The 22,138-nt window shown below is 46.9% G+C and overlaps 1 protein-coding gene across 1 annotated transcript in view; it reads right to left on the minus strand.

The window, feature by feature from the left end:
- SLIT1 (slit guidance ligand 1) overlaps positions 1-4,666 on the minus strand; it is a 134,206-nt gene extending 129,540 nt beyond the window's left edge. The window contains exon 1 of the mRNA XM_081863861.1: positions 4,112-4,666. Within this exon, the coding sequence (XP_081719987.1) occupies positions 4,112-4,308 (197 nt within the window). The 5' untranslated portion in view covers positions 4,309-4,666. The remainder of the gene's footprint in view (positions 1-4,111) is intronic.
- Positions 4,667-22,138: the final 17,472 nt, after the last annotated feature.

A 22,138-nucleotide genomic window follows, 5' to 3' on the forward strand; every position in this document is an offset into this window, starting at 1 on the left:
GGTTGGGCACGTTTTCAGACTAGTGCTCAGTAGTGTTCTCTACACCCCTCCTGTCAATTAAGTTTTTCCACAGACCTTTTTTCAAAGAATAAATATTTTTAACCGCCTTTTGAAAGAGAGGGGCTGAACGCTGGTATGATGATATTCAGAAGATATATAAGTGTATAAAGAGACAGCTAGGTTGCTGTCCTGTTTCCTATTTGCTTCTTTCATTCATAGACAAGGTGAGCTTGATGAGGGGGAGGCAGCCCTGCAACAGCAAGTAGGCCTGCCCCAACAGGTGGCCTGAGAAAGCGCTCTCTTGTGCACACATGCATGCTGCAAGCACTTGAGAAGCGCATTCTTGGTACAAAACTGTTTATAGCCATTCTGGTAGAATGTGCTTTAGGTTGCCATATAGTATGGGACAGGGATGGCATTGTAATGTGCAGCATTACGAAAAGGCACTTGCATCCAGCATTGAATGCACATTATTGTACAGTGTGTACACACCCAAATCTTTCATTGGCTAGGATCAACAGGGCAAGGTAATGCCTCTGGATTAGAACCATAGACTCTGAGTATCATCTAGTTCAACCACCTGCAGTCCAGGAGGATGCAGCTGCTACATATGGGGACCGAGCCTGCAACCTTGGCGTTATCAGCACCACACTCTAACCAGCCGAGTTGGAGATATCTAATGGTCAGATTTCTCATCAGATGGTGGAAGGAAGTTTTCAGTGCTTTTGTAATCCTAACACCGTTCCCCATCCCATTTCTTTCTCAAGGAGAGATGTCGGTAAAACTTCTGGGGCCAGTCTATGTGTGGGGTACAGGGAAGATGTATTCCTCTTTATGCCCATACAGAATGGGCAGGTCTTACCCTCTCAATGGGCTGTCCTGCCCACCTGTCAAAGTTAGTCCATGGAAGAGTGAGACAGATAAAGAATCTGGCCCTCTTGGCCAAAAAGATTCCCCACCTCTGAAGTAGGATGACCATGAGAAGTAGTGCTCCAACTGCGAGTGGCAATTGAGGTCCCTCTTGTCAAAACAGGAATGGTAGCCCTTCCTGGTGTTCTGGCATTTTCAGATCTGAGCCAAGTTTCGTGCTTGTGGGCAGCACACTCATTCTGTACTCACAAAGCAGCTCCCCATGGCTGTGCCATGATAACAACTTCAATGAAGGTAATTAAGGTGCCAGAGAAGGAAATGCCGTTAAAGAAGGTGCCCTTTTAAAGAAGGTGTCCCGCGGTGCTACTAACTGAGTTCACCAAGCTTGCTTTGTTGTGCATAGGAGCATCTACAGGGCCCTGACCTAATTAGGCTCACTCTGAGGGGACTAATTGGTTTTTAGAAGAAATGATAATAGGAATGGGTGGATTGCCTTGTAGGAGATCCTCACGACACACAACGGACCAGGCCCGCCTTAGCACTTGGGATATGGCTTCTGAAACTCTTAGAATCTGCAGTACTTCAAGGGGAGGGGGGGACTGTTGTGCTCCCACTGCACTGATGCACTTGGAGCTGGGTAGATGGATCATATCTCCATGCCTGGTCCAATAATGAGCTCAGACGAGAGCAAAGCAGATGATAGCCAGAAGCAGGAAAGCTTGGGTGCCTTGATGTGGAGTTTTCTTGTACCATGCTGACCAGAGACAAGATGTTACCCTCACAAGAGACCAGGAAAAGGGCTGCATCTAAATAAAACTGCTATAATTACCCGCTGCGAGAATATTCATGGTACTGCCTTTTATGCAAAGTTGCTTAACTTCAGGTTCAGCATCTCTCTGGGTAGCTAGGAGAGCACCCCCTGCCCACCAAGTTTCTGCTGCACCTGATGCTCATAGGAATCTTCCACATTCACATTTTACACCACATGCCATCCCCATTCTTTTCTAGGTTACCCTGCAGTCAAGCATAAATCTGAAAGAGTATCCTACACATGAAGCCCTGTCCCAGCCTGTCTGGCGACAGAGGCAGACATTCCTCAGAGGAGATCAAGAGACAGCAAATTGGGTGGTGGTGGTGGGAAGAGCAGTAGGTCAGCCTTCCTCCCCCTCCAGATGTTTGGGACCGCAACAAGCTGTACTTGTCCGGGGCTGACGTGTGTTGTAGTCCAAGCCATCTGGAGAGCGCCAGGTTGGGGGAGGCTGGAGGGAGGCTAGGAACAGAGACTAAGGGGCTTGAGCAGAGGCTCTGGGGGAGCCCAGACAGCAATCGCACAGGAGCTGCAAGGCAGGCTCAAGGGTCCTGAATCTCTCCTACAGACTTTGTCCGTTCCGTTTCAAGCTGCTTTCTGCGTAAAAGCAGAAAAGAAACGGAAAGAATCGCAAGGCCTTAAGAGGTGCAAGGAGGGAATATCCTGCTTGACTGCAATAAATCCAACCACTCAGCCCCCTTGTTTCCCCCCAGCCTAAACAGCACGTTCCAGTGCTGCATTCTGGTGAATTATTTAGCATCTCCTCCAGCTTTTTACTTCCCTTTGCACCCCCCCACCAAAGCAATGGACACCCTCAGGCTGCTGCTGCTGCGGAGGAATGAGGAGCATTCCAGCCAGCAATAAGTAAGTGTGTAATGAGGAGGGGTCTGTGTGTGCGTTAATGATCAGCCCCTGTTCCAGTTGAGCTCCCATTCCCTCCCCTCCCCTCCCCTCCTGCCTTTATTCTGGATAATTCAGAACCTCACATGCAGAGATGAAAGGCACACAGTGCCTGAGTTGCCATTCCCTTGTCTGTCTCTTCCACCCCGTGTTCAAACCCCTCCCCAATTGATCTCCCCTTTATCTGCCTGGTATTCTGCTTTTGCCATGGATATTGCCTGAGTGGGAAGGGTCTTCCCACTTCCCATGGATCCTCTTTCTTCACCCCTCATTAAACTGTCGAAAGAGGGGTAAGAGGGAGAGATGGGAAAGGACAGCCACCAGGGCTGCAGGCTTGGCTAGAGACAGCAAGCCCCCTCCTGTTGGAAGAGGCGGCAAGGGACACTCAAGACTCCACGGTCCAGATTCCATCCTCCACACCCACCTTCTCTGGCTCCACAGAGCTGTCTCAAAGGTCGCATCCTCAGTTCAAGCCCATTTCTTCCCTCAAAGAATCCTGGGAGCTGTAGTTTGCTAAGGGTGCTGGGAATTGTAGCTCGGGGTATGCAATTTGCAGTTCCCATGATTGTTTGGGGAAAATAAATGTATAGCGTGGGTGCACCCTTATCGTGTCAGATACACTTATGTGGTGTGGCCAGTAGTTATACAAGGGGTAGGAAAGGAAACTCTCCTAAAGAGGACTTGACCCTCTCCTCTCACTCGTAAGCTCCCATTTCCAAGGACGGGCCCCCCAAAAGCATCCATCCATCCACAGAAGAGGAGGCAGTTTCCCCAGACAGTCTTACTAGAGCGGACAGAACACGAACACACACACACACACACTGCATGCAGATAAGTGGAGAAAATAAGCAGCCCCCGCCAGCCGGCCCACAGGAGATTCACACCCGCGTGAACGCGCCAGCACACGCATACACGTGCACGGTGCGTGCTCCCCGTTTCTGGAACCTAGCCGAGCAGCCAGCTCGTGCAGCTAAAGTTAGCCTGGTCCCGGGCATCTCACGCGCTGCAAGGAGGCGCAGCGCAACGGCCGGATCGCGCCCAGCAGGAATCCCGCGCCCCCCCCCCCGACCCGCGCTGCTCTAATCCGGACCCGGACCTGCAGGCCACCGGACTCTGGTCCACGTGTGAGAGGCGGGGTGGGTTGACGAGACGTTACACACCCACCCAATGGTTTGGGAGGGGGGCACAGCCGCACGGGCGCGCGCCGCAGTTCCCTAACAAAGGCAATCGAGTGATTGTTCCCGGAGACTCCGAAGGGATCTGCGGCGGCTGCCTCAGCCCGACCCAACTCCCTCCCCACGTCCCGACTTCCCCCAGAGGGATCATTGTCTGCCCCCCACCTCGGACCGTCTGAGCGCGTCTCGCAGCGGCACATCCTAAGCGGCGGGGCTCCATTGTGAGGGCGGGAGAGGGGGTGTGGCGGCCGGCACCGGCGGAGCCCCTGCCCGAGAGAGGGGCCACCCCCAGGACCCCCGGGGTCGCAAACGTCTCCCCCTCCGAGGCCCGCGATCCGCCCCGCCCCCCAGCACTTACAGCCTTTCTGCGCTCCTCGGGATGTTCTTGGGGACGCTGCGGAGCCCCAGCCCGTGACAGTCGACGGTGGTGCCGCTGCAGGCGCACGGCGCGGGACAGGCGCTCGCCCGGACCCGGCAAAAGGCCGCCCAGGCCAGGAGGCAGGCTCCCGCCCGCAGCCACACGCCGCCCGACGCCGCTCGCTTCGCGGGAGCCATGCTGCCTGCGCTGGCTAGCGAGGGGCTGCCCCGCACATGATCGCACGGCGCGCTTGCCGAGGCGGCGTGGAGAGGCTGCCTTCTGGCGCAGACGGGCGACTCCGGCTCCTGCTGCTTCCACTTGGCGCCTTCGTCGCCTGTCCGGGTCGCAGGAGGAAGAAGCTGCGGCCGCCCGGGAGGGTGAAGCACGGGAACACGCGCTGCCTTCGCGTCTCGCTGCCTCGCTCTCAAAGACACACATCGGGAGCCCCCGTCTCATCCATCAAGCCCAGACAGCAGGAGCAGCCTTGGCTCCGCCCCCGTCCCCCCTTCAGTCTCCTCACCCGCCTCGGGCGCACAGATCTCTCCCCGCCACCGCCACCCACCCACCCTCTTCTCCGACAGAGGGCCGGGAGGGGGCGAAACGGGACAAGAAAGGCGCGCACTGTCTGCCCAGGGAGCAGAGAGGAGGCTCCCACATAACGCACTCGCGGAACCACCAGCCAATTGGCAAGACACCTCCGCGGAAGAGAGAGCTGAGAGAGCTATACACGCGCGTGTACACACACGTACGTGTGTATACACACACACCCAGCGAAGCACACGCTCTGAGAGTCTGTTGTGGAGAGACGCAGTCACGCGTCCTGTAAAGATGCACACACAGAAAAATTGGCGAAGAGCGTCCGAAAGTAGCAGGACAGACACACAGGCCCAGAGAAGAAGAGTCGCCCTCCGTACTCAAGACACACACACAATGGGATTGAGGGGTCCTTTGTGATAAACAGGTTTTTGTTTGTGTGTGATTTCTGCCGATAGGTTGTGTTTTGATGTAAAACTCTTTGAGGTCACAATCCGATCTATACAAGAACACAAAACAAACCATATTGCCTTTTTCCACCATCTCACCCCATCAATGAGTCGACCCAACTCCCCTTGAATAAATGAATGCTTTTAAAGGCTTATTAGCTCAATTGCCAGGGTGGTGTAAGTTTCAAAGGAAGACTCTTCGAAAGTGAATTGGCAAGCTAGGGTGCCATGCCCTTTGGGGAACAGAAGGGAATCTGAGAACACCCTGAGCTTTCAGTATCAATGGGCCTGAAAAACAAAGGGATGTAACCTTAAGATACCTGGAATCGCATCAGCTTCTCATGTGTAGTAGGGTGTGTGTGGGTGTGTTTAATCTACAGGAAACTAGACTATCCACAGCTGCTGGGGTTTGGAATTTAACTTGAAGGTGGTCAAACTGATGATGAGAGAATGGGGTCCACATATGTCCTTACCTTACCCTACCTATATATGACACTACCATTTGGATATTCACATGCAGATGATTGTTCAAGCCCAATATCAGACCACTACTGATTATCTCTTGTCTACTCCTATATTGACTGTTGATGTCTATTACAGACAGGTAACACTCCCACCTTGGCATGCTGGTGTCCCCCCAATAAGAGTTTCCAAGCACCAGTCTAATACCTCAACCTCCTCTCCAGATTCAAATGGACTAGAATCTGGTGCCATCTGCTTATTGATGGCAATTCACAAAAAATCTCCTAATGACAGCTCCCAGAAGCCTCATATAAATGTTAAATAGCATCGGGGCAAGATGAAATCCAGTGGGACAGACACTACAGGACACCTCCCATCATGCCAGACTGTAGCCCCCTATATCTACTTTCTGGAAAAGGTCTAGAGGTAGGAGTGCAACCAGTGAAGCACAGGGCCCTCAAGCCCCACCTCCTCCCTGAGATGCTCCAGAAGGAAACCATGGTTAACAGTATCAAAAGCCACTGAGAGATTGAGGAGAATGAGGAGGGTCATACTCCCCTCACATCTCTCTCCTGACAAATGTTATAAACCAGGGTGATTAAGGCAGCTTAAGTGCCACAAGCAGAGACTTGCATGTCTCCAAGTAATCAGTTTCTCCAAGCAGGCCTGAAAGTAGACTGGCAACTCTCTATTCTCCACGGCAATAACTGTTAACACTTCTGGGTCCAGAGAGGTCTCCTTAAGGATGGGGCAGACCACTGCCTCCTTCATCTACCCCTTCTCCAGTGAAGTATTAATCAGTCCCTGAACCCACCTAGTCTACTCCCTACGACTAGCTCTAAGAAACCAAGATGGGCAAGGCACAAGGAGGCAGGTGGTTGGCTGTACTTCTTGAAGCAACTTACCCACATTCTCAGGCTGCAATAATGTAAGCTAATCCAGTATAGATGGAACAGACAGTACTCTAGACATCCTCATTGGACTTGTTCAAATTGTAGTATCCAATTTTGTCCAAATCTGAGCAATTCTGCCTGTAAAAAGCAGCAATAACTCTTCAAATGCTGCTGATTGATCCCATCTCCAAAGGCCCTGCTTGTTTGCCACAAATGTTGGTCTCCACAACCAATCCATGGGTAGCATTCTGCTTACTATTTAGGGTCATTCTGCTTACTATTTAGGGTAGCCCACAATTTATTTGTCTGTTTAGGTGTATATTACATCCCACATACCTATTCATTATGCAAAAAGGCAGACTCATTCATTAGGCAGTCTTAGATTCTGACTGGTGGTAAATCTGGAGCCTACGGTACTAGATTTGGCAATCTTTTGGTACATTTTCCTTACTAGAAGCAGGTGCAAATTTGGCAGCGAGGAGAAAACATCTATTTGCATGCAATGCAGATACAGCCCCAACTTGGAAGTCTTCCTTAATGACAGCTAGAGAGAGAGGCTAACCATATGCACATGTGTAGGTTTGAGAAAGACACAGCCAACTTGGTGTTATCACCTCAGTCAACAAAAAAGCAAATTCTAGATTAAACTACTGAGTTATTATTTTGTTGAATATGACTGCCTGATAAGGCTAGTGCCATTTTTAAGGTGCTCAAAACACAAATAGTGAAGCCGTTCTACCAATGAAGGGACAGGATATCCAAAGAGGTATTCACATATACAACAATATATAGCTTTCTCCACTTTTTATTCTGTTTACTCTAAATTGCTAAGGGCTGTCCATTTATCTTTAAGCACATGGGTATCCTAGGTACAATTAAGGTGTATTCAGCATGCATAAAGACATGCATAATTTGAGCAGTAGGCTCACTGTGGAAACACGCTCACTAATTTTTATTCTGCGAAAGGTACCATTTTCACTCCCAGATCAAGCTCAAAGAAAACTCATCATTGTTATACTTTCCCGGGTTCAGGGAGGTCTTCTTGAGGAAGGAGTACAGCACTGCCTCTTCCAAAGCAGTTGGTACATTCCCTTCCTGAAAGGTGGAATTAGCCACCTACAGTCATTCCCCCTTGACTAGCTCTTACAAGCCAAGTGCAAAGGTTGAGATTTCAGGTGGTAAGCCAAACACTTTAAAGTATCTTGTCTACAAACTTGAGCCTCATCAAGAGAAACTCATCCCAAACCAGACGAGAGCAATCTAGACCAGTAGTCTAGACCTTTTCAGGCCCAGGATCCACTTTTAAACCCAACATGCATTTGGGGACCCATTTCGTAATCTTGTACCATATATTTGCATGGTGGTAGAGGGCTCCTGCTGCAACCCACCTTGGATTAGGTTGAAGACCAGTGCTCTAGACACCCCACTAGACCTGTCATAAGCTCAGCCCAGATGTGAGCAACTTTACCACCAAAGTGCCTAGCAAACCTGTCTCAACAGGAGTCAAAGGGTTCCAGTCTATTGCCCTTTGGGGAAGTTCCCACCAACCCCATCACCTCTAAGAAAAGTTCTGCTCGAGAACTTCTCAAGGACACACTAGTATCAGAGAAGTAAACCTCCTTCACTGCTGTGTGGTAGGCATGATTATGCAATCTTGCTTATGCTTGGTTGCATTTGATACAATATTTGTACCACCTTAGCCACCATCCTGCCTGTTTCATCCGTCAGAGCTCCTCCACACTGCTGGAGAGTGCACCCTCATGAGCAACTATGTTAATGTTTCTCTTACCATTACACAGCAAGACCAGGGCCAGTCATGGAGAATTTTCCCATAGAATTCAGCAATCCCTTGGCTTCCCCAAGTTTCTGGGAGCAGCCAGTCCTCCACACTGCAAGGGGGGGGGGGAGGACTGCCGCCATCAGTCCAAACCTTACTAGGAAATAGTCGGTCTATGACACCAAGGTAAAACTTGTGGTAGAGCACCCAACAGCAGCAAAAGTGAAATACATATACAACTCCCAGCCCACCTGTTCCTCTGAACCTTAGGTGAGGATGATTTTCAAGGCTATGAGTAATTACTTTGAGTTATGGGAGGAAAGGATGCATCCAGCCTACACCTGTCCTTCCCAGGGAGCAGTGGAATTGGCTTCCTCCACAGTTCTCCTGTGACAGGTGTGCAAAGCTTGAGAGCAAAGTGATCTAGGCACAGTGAAGGGAGAAAACCATTGAAACAACGAAACATAATTACGACATTCAAAATTATCAACAAATTTAACTATTCAGCTCTTCTTTGACTTACCACCTAGCACTTTCACCTTTCCAAACTAGTTAAGAACTTTGCTATGCTATGGCAATACAGTAACTTACCCTAAATAGTAAGGAAAGAATTAAAAAAGATTAAGGCTACCAACCAAGCTGAGGTTCAAAGGAACAGGTTTCTGTGGACTCGGAGGAGTGTTAAGAGATAAATTCTAGATACTTTGGTAGGATCTAGATAAATGGGTTTTTTGTGTTGTTTTTTGGGGGAGGGAAAAGGCTGAATAATAAAATGTTTACGTTTAAACCTCACCAGCAAATAAGCAAAAATAAAATAAGAAAATTGTGTATATAAAACTTAAGATTGTTCATAAACCAAAGCCCCAGCCTCAAAGGACTGGTTAAGAAGGAAAATGGCCAAAATGGCCAAAGCAGCTCCGAATCTGAAGAAGGGACAAATTTAAAGCAAGAAATCCCTTTTCTTAAAGAGAAGGCAAAATAGTAAATGAAAGGTCATGGGGCAGACACCTGCAGAAACAGGTTTCCATTGTTCTGAGGAACTGGCATGTCTTTGAGCCTTATCAGGGCACAAGGAGACTTGTGAAGGTCACTCAGAGCTGCCAGCTGCAATTGAGTAAAAATATTGTAACTTCTTCACAATGGTGTATTTTCTTAATTTGACTAAGGCCTTGTCAGCAATTTCTATTTCTTAACATTGCAGAAAACAGGCAGAGGACATTTCTGCCCTCAAGACAAAACATTAGGCCTGCTTAAACCATGACCAAGTTTTGCCTCTACTCCACAGCTTTTTGGAAAATGTTGGGATAGGGTCTGACTGGAATCCTAAAGAGATAAACCACTTTTTAAAAAGAGATCCCACTACTTATTTAGGAACTTCATAAAAAAAGAATGAACACTGTAAAGGGAAAATTAGTATTATATATTATAGGACATCAAATATTATGCTAAATATAAGATTTTTAATCAGACTTGTAGACTATATTATGTTTTAAAGAAATGTAATCTGAATCCTGATATACTGTTCATGGGGGGAGGGGCAATTTATATTCAATATTTATATTTATATTTATATTTATATTTATAATATAATCAATATTACTTTTGTAACACAGCTTGGTTGGGAGAATTAAACAAATTATTAAATAAAAAATATTTAGGAACTTCTGTCAGTCAAAATCGTATCACCACAACAGTAAAACTGAGGCGTGGGAGGAGGGAAAGAGCTTGACTTGTTAATTAATTAATTAATTGATTAAATTTTATCCTGCCTTTCCTCCAAGGAGCTCAGGATGGTGTCTGTGTCCCACTACTCCACTCATGTAATCTTTACAACAATCCTGTGAGGTAGGTCACCCAATGATGGCTTCATGAGTTCTTCCACAGTTAGGTGAGAAGCAAGAGAACATTATTAGCCCACTTCAGCAATGGCAGATCCAGAAAGAGACAGCAGGAGTTAGCCAGGATCTCTCCCTTTAATTGCTGCAGAAGGGTCAATGGGTTTGTGCACTATCTGGTTCCATAGAGAGTTTTAGAGGCCTTGCTGCTGTAGAAAATGTAATTCTTAATCATGGAAGTCAGTAACTCTGCAGAAGTTCAGTTAGGGTGGGCTAGACTCTTTTTTTTTTGTCCTGAAGGCAACACAGAGTGACAGCATGAAGAAATACAGCAGGCAGTTTTGGCAGCAGCAAGTAGAAAGCTAGTCTATTAATCAGTAAAATAACCCTGCAAGGCTTCTTTGTTGGAGAGAACCCAACAGAACAAGCAATATAGAGAGAAAGGGACCTGGGAGGCAAGTGGGACTGAAACAGCTGAAGTCTGAACCATCAGCTTATAGTGGCTCCAGCCCCAAACCTCTCCATGGGCCCTTGGTTTGAATTATTTGCATGGCAAAAGAAAATATTAGAGAGTGTGCACAGGAGTTTGCTGTGTTGGATTTCAGTGCACAAGGGAAGGAAATCTGTTAACTCCTGAAAAGGCTTCTGTTTAGAATATGCTATCATTGTTAAAAGATGCTAAATATTCAGTACTTACCTTCCTCTCTTGGGTGCACAATCTCCTATCTCAGACTCTGGGGCAGCTCTTCTAACATTAGGCAATTAACTACCGGTAAGCAACACCTTCCCACCCCTTTCATTGGTGAGTAGCCGTGCTATTTTGCTTTCCCACTTCCATCTCTTAATAAAAACGCTGGAACGTTATGGAAGGAAAGGTGTATGAGGAAAGGCTGGAATGCTAAGCCTCATGCACAATGTTCACAAACGCTGCAGCCAAAGAGAAAACTGTTTGGGCCTTGTTGCACCATGTAACTACTACAACACAAAGGTAACACAACTGGCATGCTTTGCTCTTGGTCCCTGGGGCCAGCAACAGAAATTTGGGAGTCTAGCTACTCAATCTTCATATTTCACTGCTTCCTCAACCTTGGGCTTCCTACTTAGGTTTCTGCACCCCAAAACTTTCCTTGATAAGGAAAACATCTCAATTCCTACAAGCCAGTTTAATGCTGCTTCTTGTTGAGATAACGATCTTTGGACCCCGATCTTTGAGCCGTGGCCTCTGATAGGTTTACGATCCCAATCAGTCTTTTACTGCGTCCGGCACACTTCCTTCCTAGCTGCGCAACAAATTCTACTGTCTCTTTAGCCACGGCTTAGCAGAGTAGCATACAGCGGTGTAAAGCAGTCTTTTTCTCCCTTTTCTCCATGCAAGCATACACAGACAGGTTCGTCTATTTACAGCTCTTTATTGGAACATTTGTCCATCACTGCTTGCAGCCATCTCTCTCTCAAACACAGAGAGAAAACATGTCCGTCTCTCTCAAGACACACAGAGAGAACAACAAGAAAGTACAGTCTCCTCCCAGACTCCTCCCAGCTTTCAAGCTGACGTCAGAAAGTGACGCACATCTCAGAACACTTAACCAGTTAAGTTCTGAACTCTCACACACCCCCTTGCGTTGCTTTCTGACAAGACCTGTGTAACATCTTCAGCAACACCCTGTGAGATCAATCCCTTCCCCAATGCCTTGCGCCCTACCTTGGCGTACCTGTTTGGCATCTGTGGAATCACCTCACAACTCTCAGAAACGCACTGTGCGAAACTTACCCACGCACCTGTGGACTGGTACCTCTCAGGTGGAATACCCTTGGTTGTGCGACTGGATCGCCTGGGCACAAACTCTGGTGTTTCCTCTGGCTCACTGTCACCAGCAGATGTGTCCTCTGCATCACAGGATTCCCCCTCTGACTTAAAGCGTCTTCGAATCCTTTCCATTACACTCACAGGAGAACTAGGCTCACTCTTGGGCTGTCCTTTTCTAACAACTTGTGGAGACGCCCCATCCTGCTCCTGACCTTGGTCAGTGACCTGGTCGTCATCAGCAGACTCAGCCTCTTCTTCCTCCTCAACAGAACTGTCCTCTGGATCAGAGAGACATTCTGAAAGAACATCACGCTGTGCAGAAATCTTTGGCCTTTCATCCTGCTCAAAGAACTCAGCGTGTTTACTGATCAGCACCTTACTCTGATCACCTGACGGGTAAGCAAATCTCCAAGCACGAGCGTCTGGCTCATACCCACAGAAGATCATTTTCTGGACTTTGGCTCCATCTGGCCCTTGCAAAGCCTTAGGCACAGGGACAACCGCAGGAGATCCAAACTTGCGCAGAAAGTGAACCTGGGGTTTTCTGCCATTCAACAAAGAGTACGGTGTGTCACCTACCAGTGAGTTGTAGACACGATTCCAGGTGAAAGACACACAACGGATTGCCTCCAGCCAAAACTTTGGAGGTAACCTAGCTTCTGTCAGCATCACCTGTGCAGCCTTAACCAGAGCTTCACTCCTCAGCTCTGCCACCCCCCTCTTACTGGGTGAAGTAACTGTGTAACGTATCCCTCTTTTGTGAAAGAACTGCTGCAAAGCAGAACCAGTGTACCTAGCATTTCTGTCACTGACGATTGCTTTCACCTTGGTGGAGAACCTTAGTTCCACCCCCTCAATCCAGCTCTTGATCAGCTGTGCTGCATCCTCCCTGGATTTGAGACCGTGAGTCCAGGTGCTCTGCGAAAAATCATCCTGAAACGTTAGCAGATACCTGGCCCCCCCCAGACTCTGTTCCCTGACAGGACTGAACAGATCTATGTGTACCAGCTGAAAAGGTTTAGTGGTTACCCGTTCCACCTTTGGGTAACTGCACCCTTTCTTCTTCGCCTGCTTGCATGTGTCACAATTAATGGCACGTCCACAATCTCTAATTTTACACCCTCTGGTAACCTCAGGAAGCACTTGCAGTTCTTCTAGAGAACCATGAAAAGTCCTCTGATGCCATACACAAGCACATTGAACATGAGTGGGAACTGTAGCACGCTGCGCCTGTGCTCTCTCAACCTTCCCCTCACCCCCAAGAGACGTTTTAAGAACGAAAAGATCATTCTGCCCCTTCTTAACCTTGGCAAGTACCCTCTCCCCTTTGGAGATTGTGCAGACATCATCCTGGAAACAAACCTGAAACCCTTTTTTCAACAAATAAGGCACAGATAACAAACAGTGATGCACCTCTGGGACAATACAAAACTCCATCCTTTCCTGCAAAACAGAAAGATAAACATTAGTAAACTTAACAGTCTGTCCCTGTCCTTTTGGAACTGCCGTGCAATTCCACATCTCGACTGCAGGGGTCTCTGGAACCATGTTGCGGTTAGCTGTAGAGTCAATAACAAGATTCAGCTCCACACGGCTGTCTTCAAACAAAGCCATGCTAGCAGTTACTTGATAAGACTCTTCCTGTTGTTCACCACGTCGGCCGGACTCAATCCCACGCCTGCCTGCCTTTGCAGGCTTGTTGCCATGGAAACCCGGCTGGTTCCCATGAGAAGTGTCCTTCACAACATCCTGCCTCGGCTCTGTGCTCCGGTGGGGGCAACTGCCACGCAGACGTTGAACTCCAGTGGAAAAACACTGCCCGGGGCTCCTCCCAGCTGGCCTGGCCTTCCTTCTCCTGGAATGGCGCCTCCCACCAGCCTGGCCCCCCTTGAAGCTGCTCTCCGCTTCAGCAACAGTGGAAAGTTTCTTAAACTTGCCTTTGGAACTCTTCGCCCCCCCGATCTGCTCACCAGCGCTCCTAGAGGCCGATACATCGGGAAATGGGCCTGCCAGTCCAGCGTCTCCAGGGCTCTGGCCTTCTGCTGAAGCTTCACACAAGCCCTTCAGCACATCCCAGGCAGCCCTTGCTGACTGTACACCCTCCAAATGGGGTTTCAGCGATGCATGAATGCATGCTCTGAGCATATCCAGCTCTTGTTGCGTTTTCTGCTGGCCATCTTCCCAGCTAAGGGGTGGTGCTTTTGGCTCCCTCTGGCTTGCTTCCCAAAGCCCATGGACCAGGAACCAGCCCCTTACTCTTCTGCTCCAGGTTGCCCAACTTTTTAAAGTGAGCTCTTCCACCGGCATATCCTGGCTCTCTGCCATATTCTCCCGTTCTCCCAAGGTGCCCCACAAGCTGTACTTACTCAGTACCAGCTGATTCCGGCTCCTGTACGTGGAGAAACGGCCCAGCTGCTCCGGCTCTCCCTTCCGTGGAGGAACGATTTCAGCTGCTCTTAGCGTTTAGCTCTGTCTCTCAGCAGCTCTCTTGCCTCTCAGAAGCAGGCAAAAACTTCCTCTGCTACCCGGCACCAGGCTAGACTCACGGAATGCAGCTTCCAACCTCCGGCTAGCTTCCGTGCGGACTTCAAAGCATTCCAGTGGCTCAAAGCCGACTGTTTTACGAGCGTTTACTGACCTCCATAACCTGTCAGATAACGATCTTTGGACCCCGATCTTTGAGCCGTGGCCTCTGATAGGTTTACGATCCCAATCAGTCTTTTACTGCGTCCGGCACACTTCCTTCCTAGCTGCGCAACAAATTCTGCTGTCTCTTTAGCCACGGCTTAGCAGAGTAGCATACAGCGGTGTAAAGCAGTCTTTTTCTCCCTTTTCTCCATGCAAGCATACACAGACAGGTTCGTCTATTTACAGCTCTTTATTGGAACATTTGTCCATCACTGCTTGCAGCCATGTTAAAACATGTCCGTCTCTCTCAAGACACACAGAGAGAACAACAAGAAAGTACAGTCTCCTCCCAGACTCCTCCCAGCTTTCAAGCTGACGTCAGAAAGTGACGCACATCTCAGAACACTTAACCAGTTAAGTTCTGAACTCTCACACTTCTTCCTTACCTGGTACAGTGGTACCTTGGGCTAAGAACTTAATTCGTTCTGGAGGTCCGTTCTTAACTTGAAACTGTTCTTAACCTGAGGCACCACTTTATCTAACGGGGCCTCCCGCTGCCGCCATGCAATTTCTGTTCTCATCCTGAAGCAAAGTTCTTAACCCGAGGTACTATTTCTGGGTTAGTGGAGTCTGTAACCTGAAGCGTCTGTAACCTGAGGTACCACTGTATATATAGACAAGCACACACCATTCACTCTGAAGGGAGCTAGTGTAGCACCCTGCTCGTGGTTAACGCTTAGCTGGAATGAAATAATCAACGCAGCAATAGAGAAATTAAAATAATAATTTATTTGTCAGACTAATAAATGACAGGCACAGTGGTATATGGTTACCAAAGCTCTGCCCACTCCAGCCCTGATGGCCAGCACTTATATTTCCTCAGCCCAGCCCCCTTGCTCCTCCTTTGGCTGCCTCTGTCCAATCAGCCTGGTTGAAATTCCTATTGGCTGTTTGCTAGAACCAATCATAAAAGATACACCCATTTCCTATTACCTTTTATGGGAGACAAAGAGCTATATTTCCTTCTATCCATAAATGGCAGACAAGTAGCCATATATCTTACATTTGCCTCGACAAGGCACCTTAATTACCAGATCACCTTTTGCCCCTGTTGCCCCTGCATTCCAAAACAAATGGCTAAAACAGATGGCTCATGGTATTAAGTTCTATCTAAACAGAGATCTTACTATTTACCAACTCTTAATTAGTGTTTTTGCAGCTTGATTGTATTCTGTAATATGTAGGGTCAGTGTAACCTTTGCTCCCAGCCTGTATTTCCCTTTTTACAACTTTGAGAAACTTGTCTCCTGCTTCTGCTATAAATCGGGGGGGGGGGCTGTTCAGGAGGATAAACAACTGCCAAAGTACTTAGCCAGCTGCTTTTCTGCCTGGCATGAAACATTTGCAAATATATATTTTAAGCTCATTTTAAAATACAGGCCTTGATCAGATGCCTCACTAGTTTGCAGGAATATTCACACTATACATTTAAAGCACATGGCTTCCACCAAAGAATTATGAGAACTGTAGTTTACCTCTCATACAGCTACAGATCCCCAGTACCCTTAACAAACTACCATTCCCAAGATTTTTTGGATGAAGCTATGTGCTATAAATGTGTGGTGTGGTTGTGACCTGGAAAATGGTGTTGGTGCTGGGATACAGTAACAGTGGACATTATAGAGAAGAGGGAACCAATTGCATTATCATTACATAATCAGCTGTAGGCTGGACAATAGGTTTGGGCATAGACACAAATACTATGCACCTTGAATAGGTCGCTAGATAGGAACAGATCTCTCTCTCTCTCTCTCTCTCACATACACACACCCAAAAACATCTCCGAATAACTATTTGTATCTGCAGATTAAGCTTCCTCGTGCAGTTTAGCATTTTGCAACAGTCTTCCATCTCATTTATCCTATCCAACCATCTCTCTTCCTATCTGATTTGTTATAATTGGACATGGAGTGCTGTGCGGTTAAGGGGGAGGGAGCTGAGGCAGATTGGTCAAGTTTGTGGGGTACCATCTCCATGGAGACTGCATTCTTTGTTTAATGCTTCTGACACACTTCAAAGGGCTTTGGGTTTGGAGCAGGCCCTGCTATGGCTCTCGAGATGTGGGAGGGGAAGCTGTTCATGTGCATATCGGTGCAGCTGGAGTCAGAATAGCAACATGTGGGACAGGCCCCATGGAAGCTCGCTGGTCCTAACTTAGAGAAACAAGGAGTCTGACCTAACCTGGGATACCAGAGGGACTGGGGCATGTATACCCCCACCCACGCTTAACCAGATCCTTGAGAAAATTCCTTCCAGTAGCACCTTAAAGACCAACTGAGTTAGTTCTAGGTATGAGCTTTCGTGTGTATCTGAAGAAGTGAGTTAGTTCTAGGTATGAGCTTTCGTGTGTATCTGAAGAAGTGTGCATGCACACGAAAGCTCATACCTAGAACTAACTCAGTTGGTCTTTAAGGTGCTACTGGAAGGAATTTTTTTATTTTGTTTTGACCATGGCAGACCAACACGGCTACCTATCTGTAACCAGATCCTTGAGGACTGAGCTTTGCGGTTACCTAGCAACTGTAATACACATTCCCTTGCTGGGCAGCACAGCTTCAGAAGTCAGTGACAGTCAGGACAAGGAAGGGTGTGTGTGTGTGTGTGTGTGTGTGTGTGTGTGTGTGTGTAGAACCGGGGAAAGCAGAGACCTAAAGCTGAGGATGGGTGCAGAGCTATTTTTCCTCCAGGGCATATAATCCTCAGGCCAGCCCTGCCAGATGCTCAGGACTCCTATACTCCCCACAGTGGATCTATGAACTATTCCTGCCTTACTGATTATGGCAGTGTTTCCCAACCTGGTGTCTCCAGCTGTTTTTGGACTACAACTCCCATCATCCCTAGCTAGCAAGACCAGTGGCAAGGGATGATGGGAATTGTAGTCCAAAAACAGCTGGAGGCCCAAGGTTGGGAAACACTGGATTATGGTGGGTGTCCCTGTCTGTTCCCACCAGAATAAAAGAAGGGGGGGTCACTGAGGATTTCAGGGTTGAAAGTAGGAATGTTGAGGAAGCAAAAAGCATGCTGAATGTAAGAGGCTACTCTACCCTCCACTTTCAATCAGAACAAGCAGCTGCTTATATTGAGATGCGGCCAATGGATTTTCATTTATTAATTTTTAAATTTTACATCCCACTCTTGGTCAGAAGACCTCAGAGCAGGTTACAACACTAACAAATAAGAACTATCAGAAAACTATAGACCAACTATTTATTAACAACTTTAATAAGCTTTTGGATTAGTAAGTGAAATTGAGCTTTTTGTCTATCAGTTACCAATTTTGGATTGGATTATTACAATGTAATTGGAAAGCCTTCTGTAGAAAAGCCAGCAAGTCCTGCCAGAAGCTCAGAGAGAGGTCTGGCTACCATTCACTGCACATACTGCACATTTTTCCACTAGGCTAATCCATCATTGTTTCCTCATGTTCAACTTTCAACATGCATAACAAGTGGGTCACAAAACCTCTGCTTGTGATGCATCATCTGGAGATAATGAAGACCAAGATTCAAAAGTTGTTGAATAACAATATTAGTATCAAATAGCTCACATGCAGATAGATTAGACACAAGTAGAACTGAAAGTCACACAACACAGCACATGTTTTCTGCAGTAATGTACCTGGCTGTAGATCACCAAGTCTTGATTGTAGCTACAGACAAGTGGCTTGTTACTGATTTTTTAAACTCATGATTGAAATCCCTTTGCCACTAGATGGTCTTTGTGAAAGAATTAAGATTTGCTAACCCTTCAGTGTTTTCTGATGCAGGAAGTTTGCCAATAGCAACACACAGATGCAACATTAACCAAATCATTAAGTATTTAGTTGACATGGGGTGGTGGAATAGTCTGAGTGCTGGACTTGGTCTGGGAAGATCCGGTTTCAAATTCCCATTCACCGAAAAAGCAGATTGGGTGACCCTGGACAAATGTATTGTGTACTGTGCCTTGCCTTGCTTTTTCATTTGCTTCACACAAGACCAGGTACTGGATCTGTATTGATCGATCAAATCCTTTATTCTCCCACAAGACTAACATAATTCAAAGAGATCCTCAAAAGCTCTGAGCCCATTTTCCCCGTCCCACCAGTCATTATCCACATATTTACCCCTTAGTGAAACCAGTGAAATCAATTGCTTTTTACGACAGAAGCAGAACCTTGCTTTCATATTCAACTAGGGCAGTTCATTATTCCTCTCTCATGTTCCTGGCGGAGGCACAATTAAAATTTTTACAAATTTTAGTTCTCTTCATAATTTATTATAGAAATCTCTTCCCACCATTCCTTTCCTACAAAGTCTCTTTATAGAAGTTTGAGATGTGTCATTACATGACTATAATTTGATTGCTGCCTTAATGGAATACATCAGGCTCTACATTATATGCCATTAGGAAAGTAATTTCAACAATCATTACCGCTATTCATTTTTTTGTCTTGTCACACCAGCACCCTCTTGAGGCTGGCAAAATTATTGCACACAACGTTCTCTATAAAGCAGGGGCAGTCCTCCAGGTGTTGTTGGACTATGACTCCCATCAGCCCCCACCAGCAGAGGCAATGATCAAGAATCATGGGAGCTGTAGTCCAACACCATAATGAGAACCACCCCTGCCGTAAAAAGATACGGAGATGGAATTTTAGCCATAGCATCCAAGATGGACTCTGAAAGTCTCTCTCCTGATGAAACAACAATGACTGAGAAAATGCAATGAAAGGTGTGGCTCAAAGTCCTCTGTTTATTTGCAAGGCCCCCTATCATGAGCTCTTTGTGTAAAAGGTTATCTCCAACAACTTTGACTTACAGCTACTAACACAGAGAACCAGAAGATGTCAAGGGGAAAGCATCTCTGAGCACTTGTGAGCAGCATGGTATGTGCGAGAAGACAGACCAAATAAAAGGGGCTAGAAAAAGTAGGACTTGCCTGAGACAGGGATCAGTTCTGGAGTCTTTTTTCCAGTCCTAGGCTGAGCCTTGGAACATGTGGCTAAAACACAAAGTGAGTGCTGTACCTGCAGGATAATTTCTCTCATCACCCTGAGCTCAGATATAAACAAGACTTCCAGCTCAGAATGTGCAGCTTCCACAGTTCATGGTCACACTAACAAACGTGTTTTAGCTGCCGCATGAACCACTTTGCTTTATGTCTATAAGGTGTGGCATATTGCGTACCCATGAGAAATGTAGAGGAAGAAAAGTAGGTAATAAATAGCAGAAAGGCTCTGGGTGGCCTTAGAATTTGGAACTCCCTTCCAAGTGAGACCCATCTTGCCTCCTTTCCAGTGGCCTCTAACCACTAGGGGATTTGCTCGTGTCCTGCTGGGTTCTGAAAGAGAGTACATTTTTCAAAATATGTCTCAATTCCAGCCATTGGTTGCTGATTCGACATGGTGGCCAACAACATGTGCAAGTGTGGAGGTGGAATTTACATATGCCCTCGAAAGGTAGGTTAAAAGCATTCATAGTAACTGCTAAATACTTGGATTTTCGCCACCTTTAGTTCTGATATTTTCAAGTCAGAGGACACACAACACCTCCCCCTTCCAATATGGCTTTATTCCAGCCTTTAAAGCCATCCAGAGTTCCATAATGCAGCACATTATTGGTTACAACGGAAGCCTATTTTGGTCGTAGCTTCTGGGATTTGTTATTCGGTCCTACCAAGGGCCTTCACGGTTGTTTGGGTAATTGACTGTAGCAGTCTCCCAGCCCAGAGAAAGTATTTATTTGTAATCTTGATTCTTAGTTTATTTCCTACGGGCAAAAGGAAAGATCCCACCACTTGGGTGGCTCAGGAAACTGGCTTCAACTGCAGGTACGTGGACTTGAGATGGTTATTGTCCTGGAACCCTCAGAGACTCTTATTACAATAGCTTTCCTAACAGATGCTGCAGAATGTGCCAGCTATTCCCCCACCGCATTCTAGCCATCGTTTACACAAAATGGATCAAATTCCACACACATGTGACAAATTTGTGGGAATTTGGTTACTGTTCCATGTAGAATCTCTAAGCCAGAGACGCTGTTTGTACTCACTGTTACACTTTCTTCCTCTCTCTCCCTCTCTGTTCCTTTACTTGGAGAAATTCATTATCCTTCCTCGGGGAAAGAGTAGGATAATTTACTGCTTATTAGGCTAACTTTCCACTTGCTGTTGCCAAGTATGTCTGGCATATTTCTCCATAGTGTCAAACACTGCAGTTTTACTGCAATAAACTCATGCCTCTTTGGAGAGGACTTGGTTCCCAAGGGTTTTTCCTGATTGCCTTGGCTCCCGGAAGGGGGCAGGAAGGATTCAAAAGGAAGTACACTGGGCATCGCATTGCTTCTCTTCAACTCCATTTGATTTTCCTTTGCATGGAGCCCACCAAACCCTTTCCCTGGCCCGACAAGAGAGGGAGGCATAATAGTCCTGTCCTGCTTTATTGATAGAGATGCCAAGGAGTTGTCTTCTCTGTATTTATGGCTAGCTAGAAGGTGGTCTTGGGATGGGAGTCATTAATAACTGCTACAGGGCTGTTGCGTTTCATCTGCATTAGGAACTGCATTACAGCATGTCATCGGGTTGGTGTGTGGGCCCCATTTTGCTTGGCTTAAGGAATCTGGAGCAGTTTGCATCAAGTGAAGGCAATGGAGAAAATAAATCACAGGGCCCCATCTGCTAAAACAGAGAAAACTGGCCAAACCAAGAATGAGAATAGCAATCCTTTGCTCCATCACCTCTCATGTCACAATCCCTTTCACCTACCAGCTGATCATGCTAAGGTGTGTAGACAGGAAATCACAAGGCATGGATGAACAAATAGCTCCCTCTTGTGGCTCAGTAGCAGAAGTTTTTTCCTCTCTTTACCAAGAATAAAGTACTGTTTGCTTAGATTTCAATATCGGAGAAAGGGAATTGGCAGACAAGGATCAGGTCCTTCCACCAGTTATAGACAGACACTTGCATGCATGGGAAGGCAACCAGGTTCCACATCCTATCATCACTGTTGCCGTGACTTTTCAAACTGTCAGAAAATTTCATTTTCCAGGAAAATTAGCTTTGAGACCTTTCCCAAGGTCAGTCTCCAGGGAAGTAGTTTGAGTTCAGGATCTCTCTGATTCCCTCAGTTTTGACTGTCAGCACATGGCAACAAATAGCTTCTCTGGGTTTTAACAATGTTAATGCTTCAGAAGTAGCATTGCCTACATGGGTTGGCAGAAGGTAGTTATTGGTAGCTTGCTGGATGATTGCAAGGTATAGCCTCTTCCCCATCACTTTGTTCTGAAATAACTTGGATGTAGAGCTGCCTTGAGCCAGAGAAATGGTGCAGCTAGTCCAGCATTGTCTAGGCTGACTGGCAGTGGCTCTCCAGGGGTTTTCAACAGGGGTCAATGCCAGCAGGAAGCCTAACTATGCCTTCCCCTCTAATTAAGCCTTGTGGAGAAGTGGGGTGGATTCTGACTGCATTGTTGTCTTGGTTCTCTACTCCATTAACTCAGTCCATGGGAAGAACCTTCTTTCCATAGTGATCATCTAATACAGGCTCCCTCTTTTCCCAAATGTCTTTTCAGAAGCCCTTCTACAGAGGATGGGGAACCAGTGA

This window comes from Podarcis erhardii (genome assembly GCF_964252035.2).
Source record: "Podarcis erhardii genome assembly, chromosome: 5".
Lineage (NCBI taxonomy): Eukaryota > Metazoa > Chordata > Lepidosauria > Squamata > Lacertidae > Podarcis > Podarcis erhardii.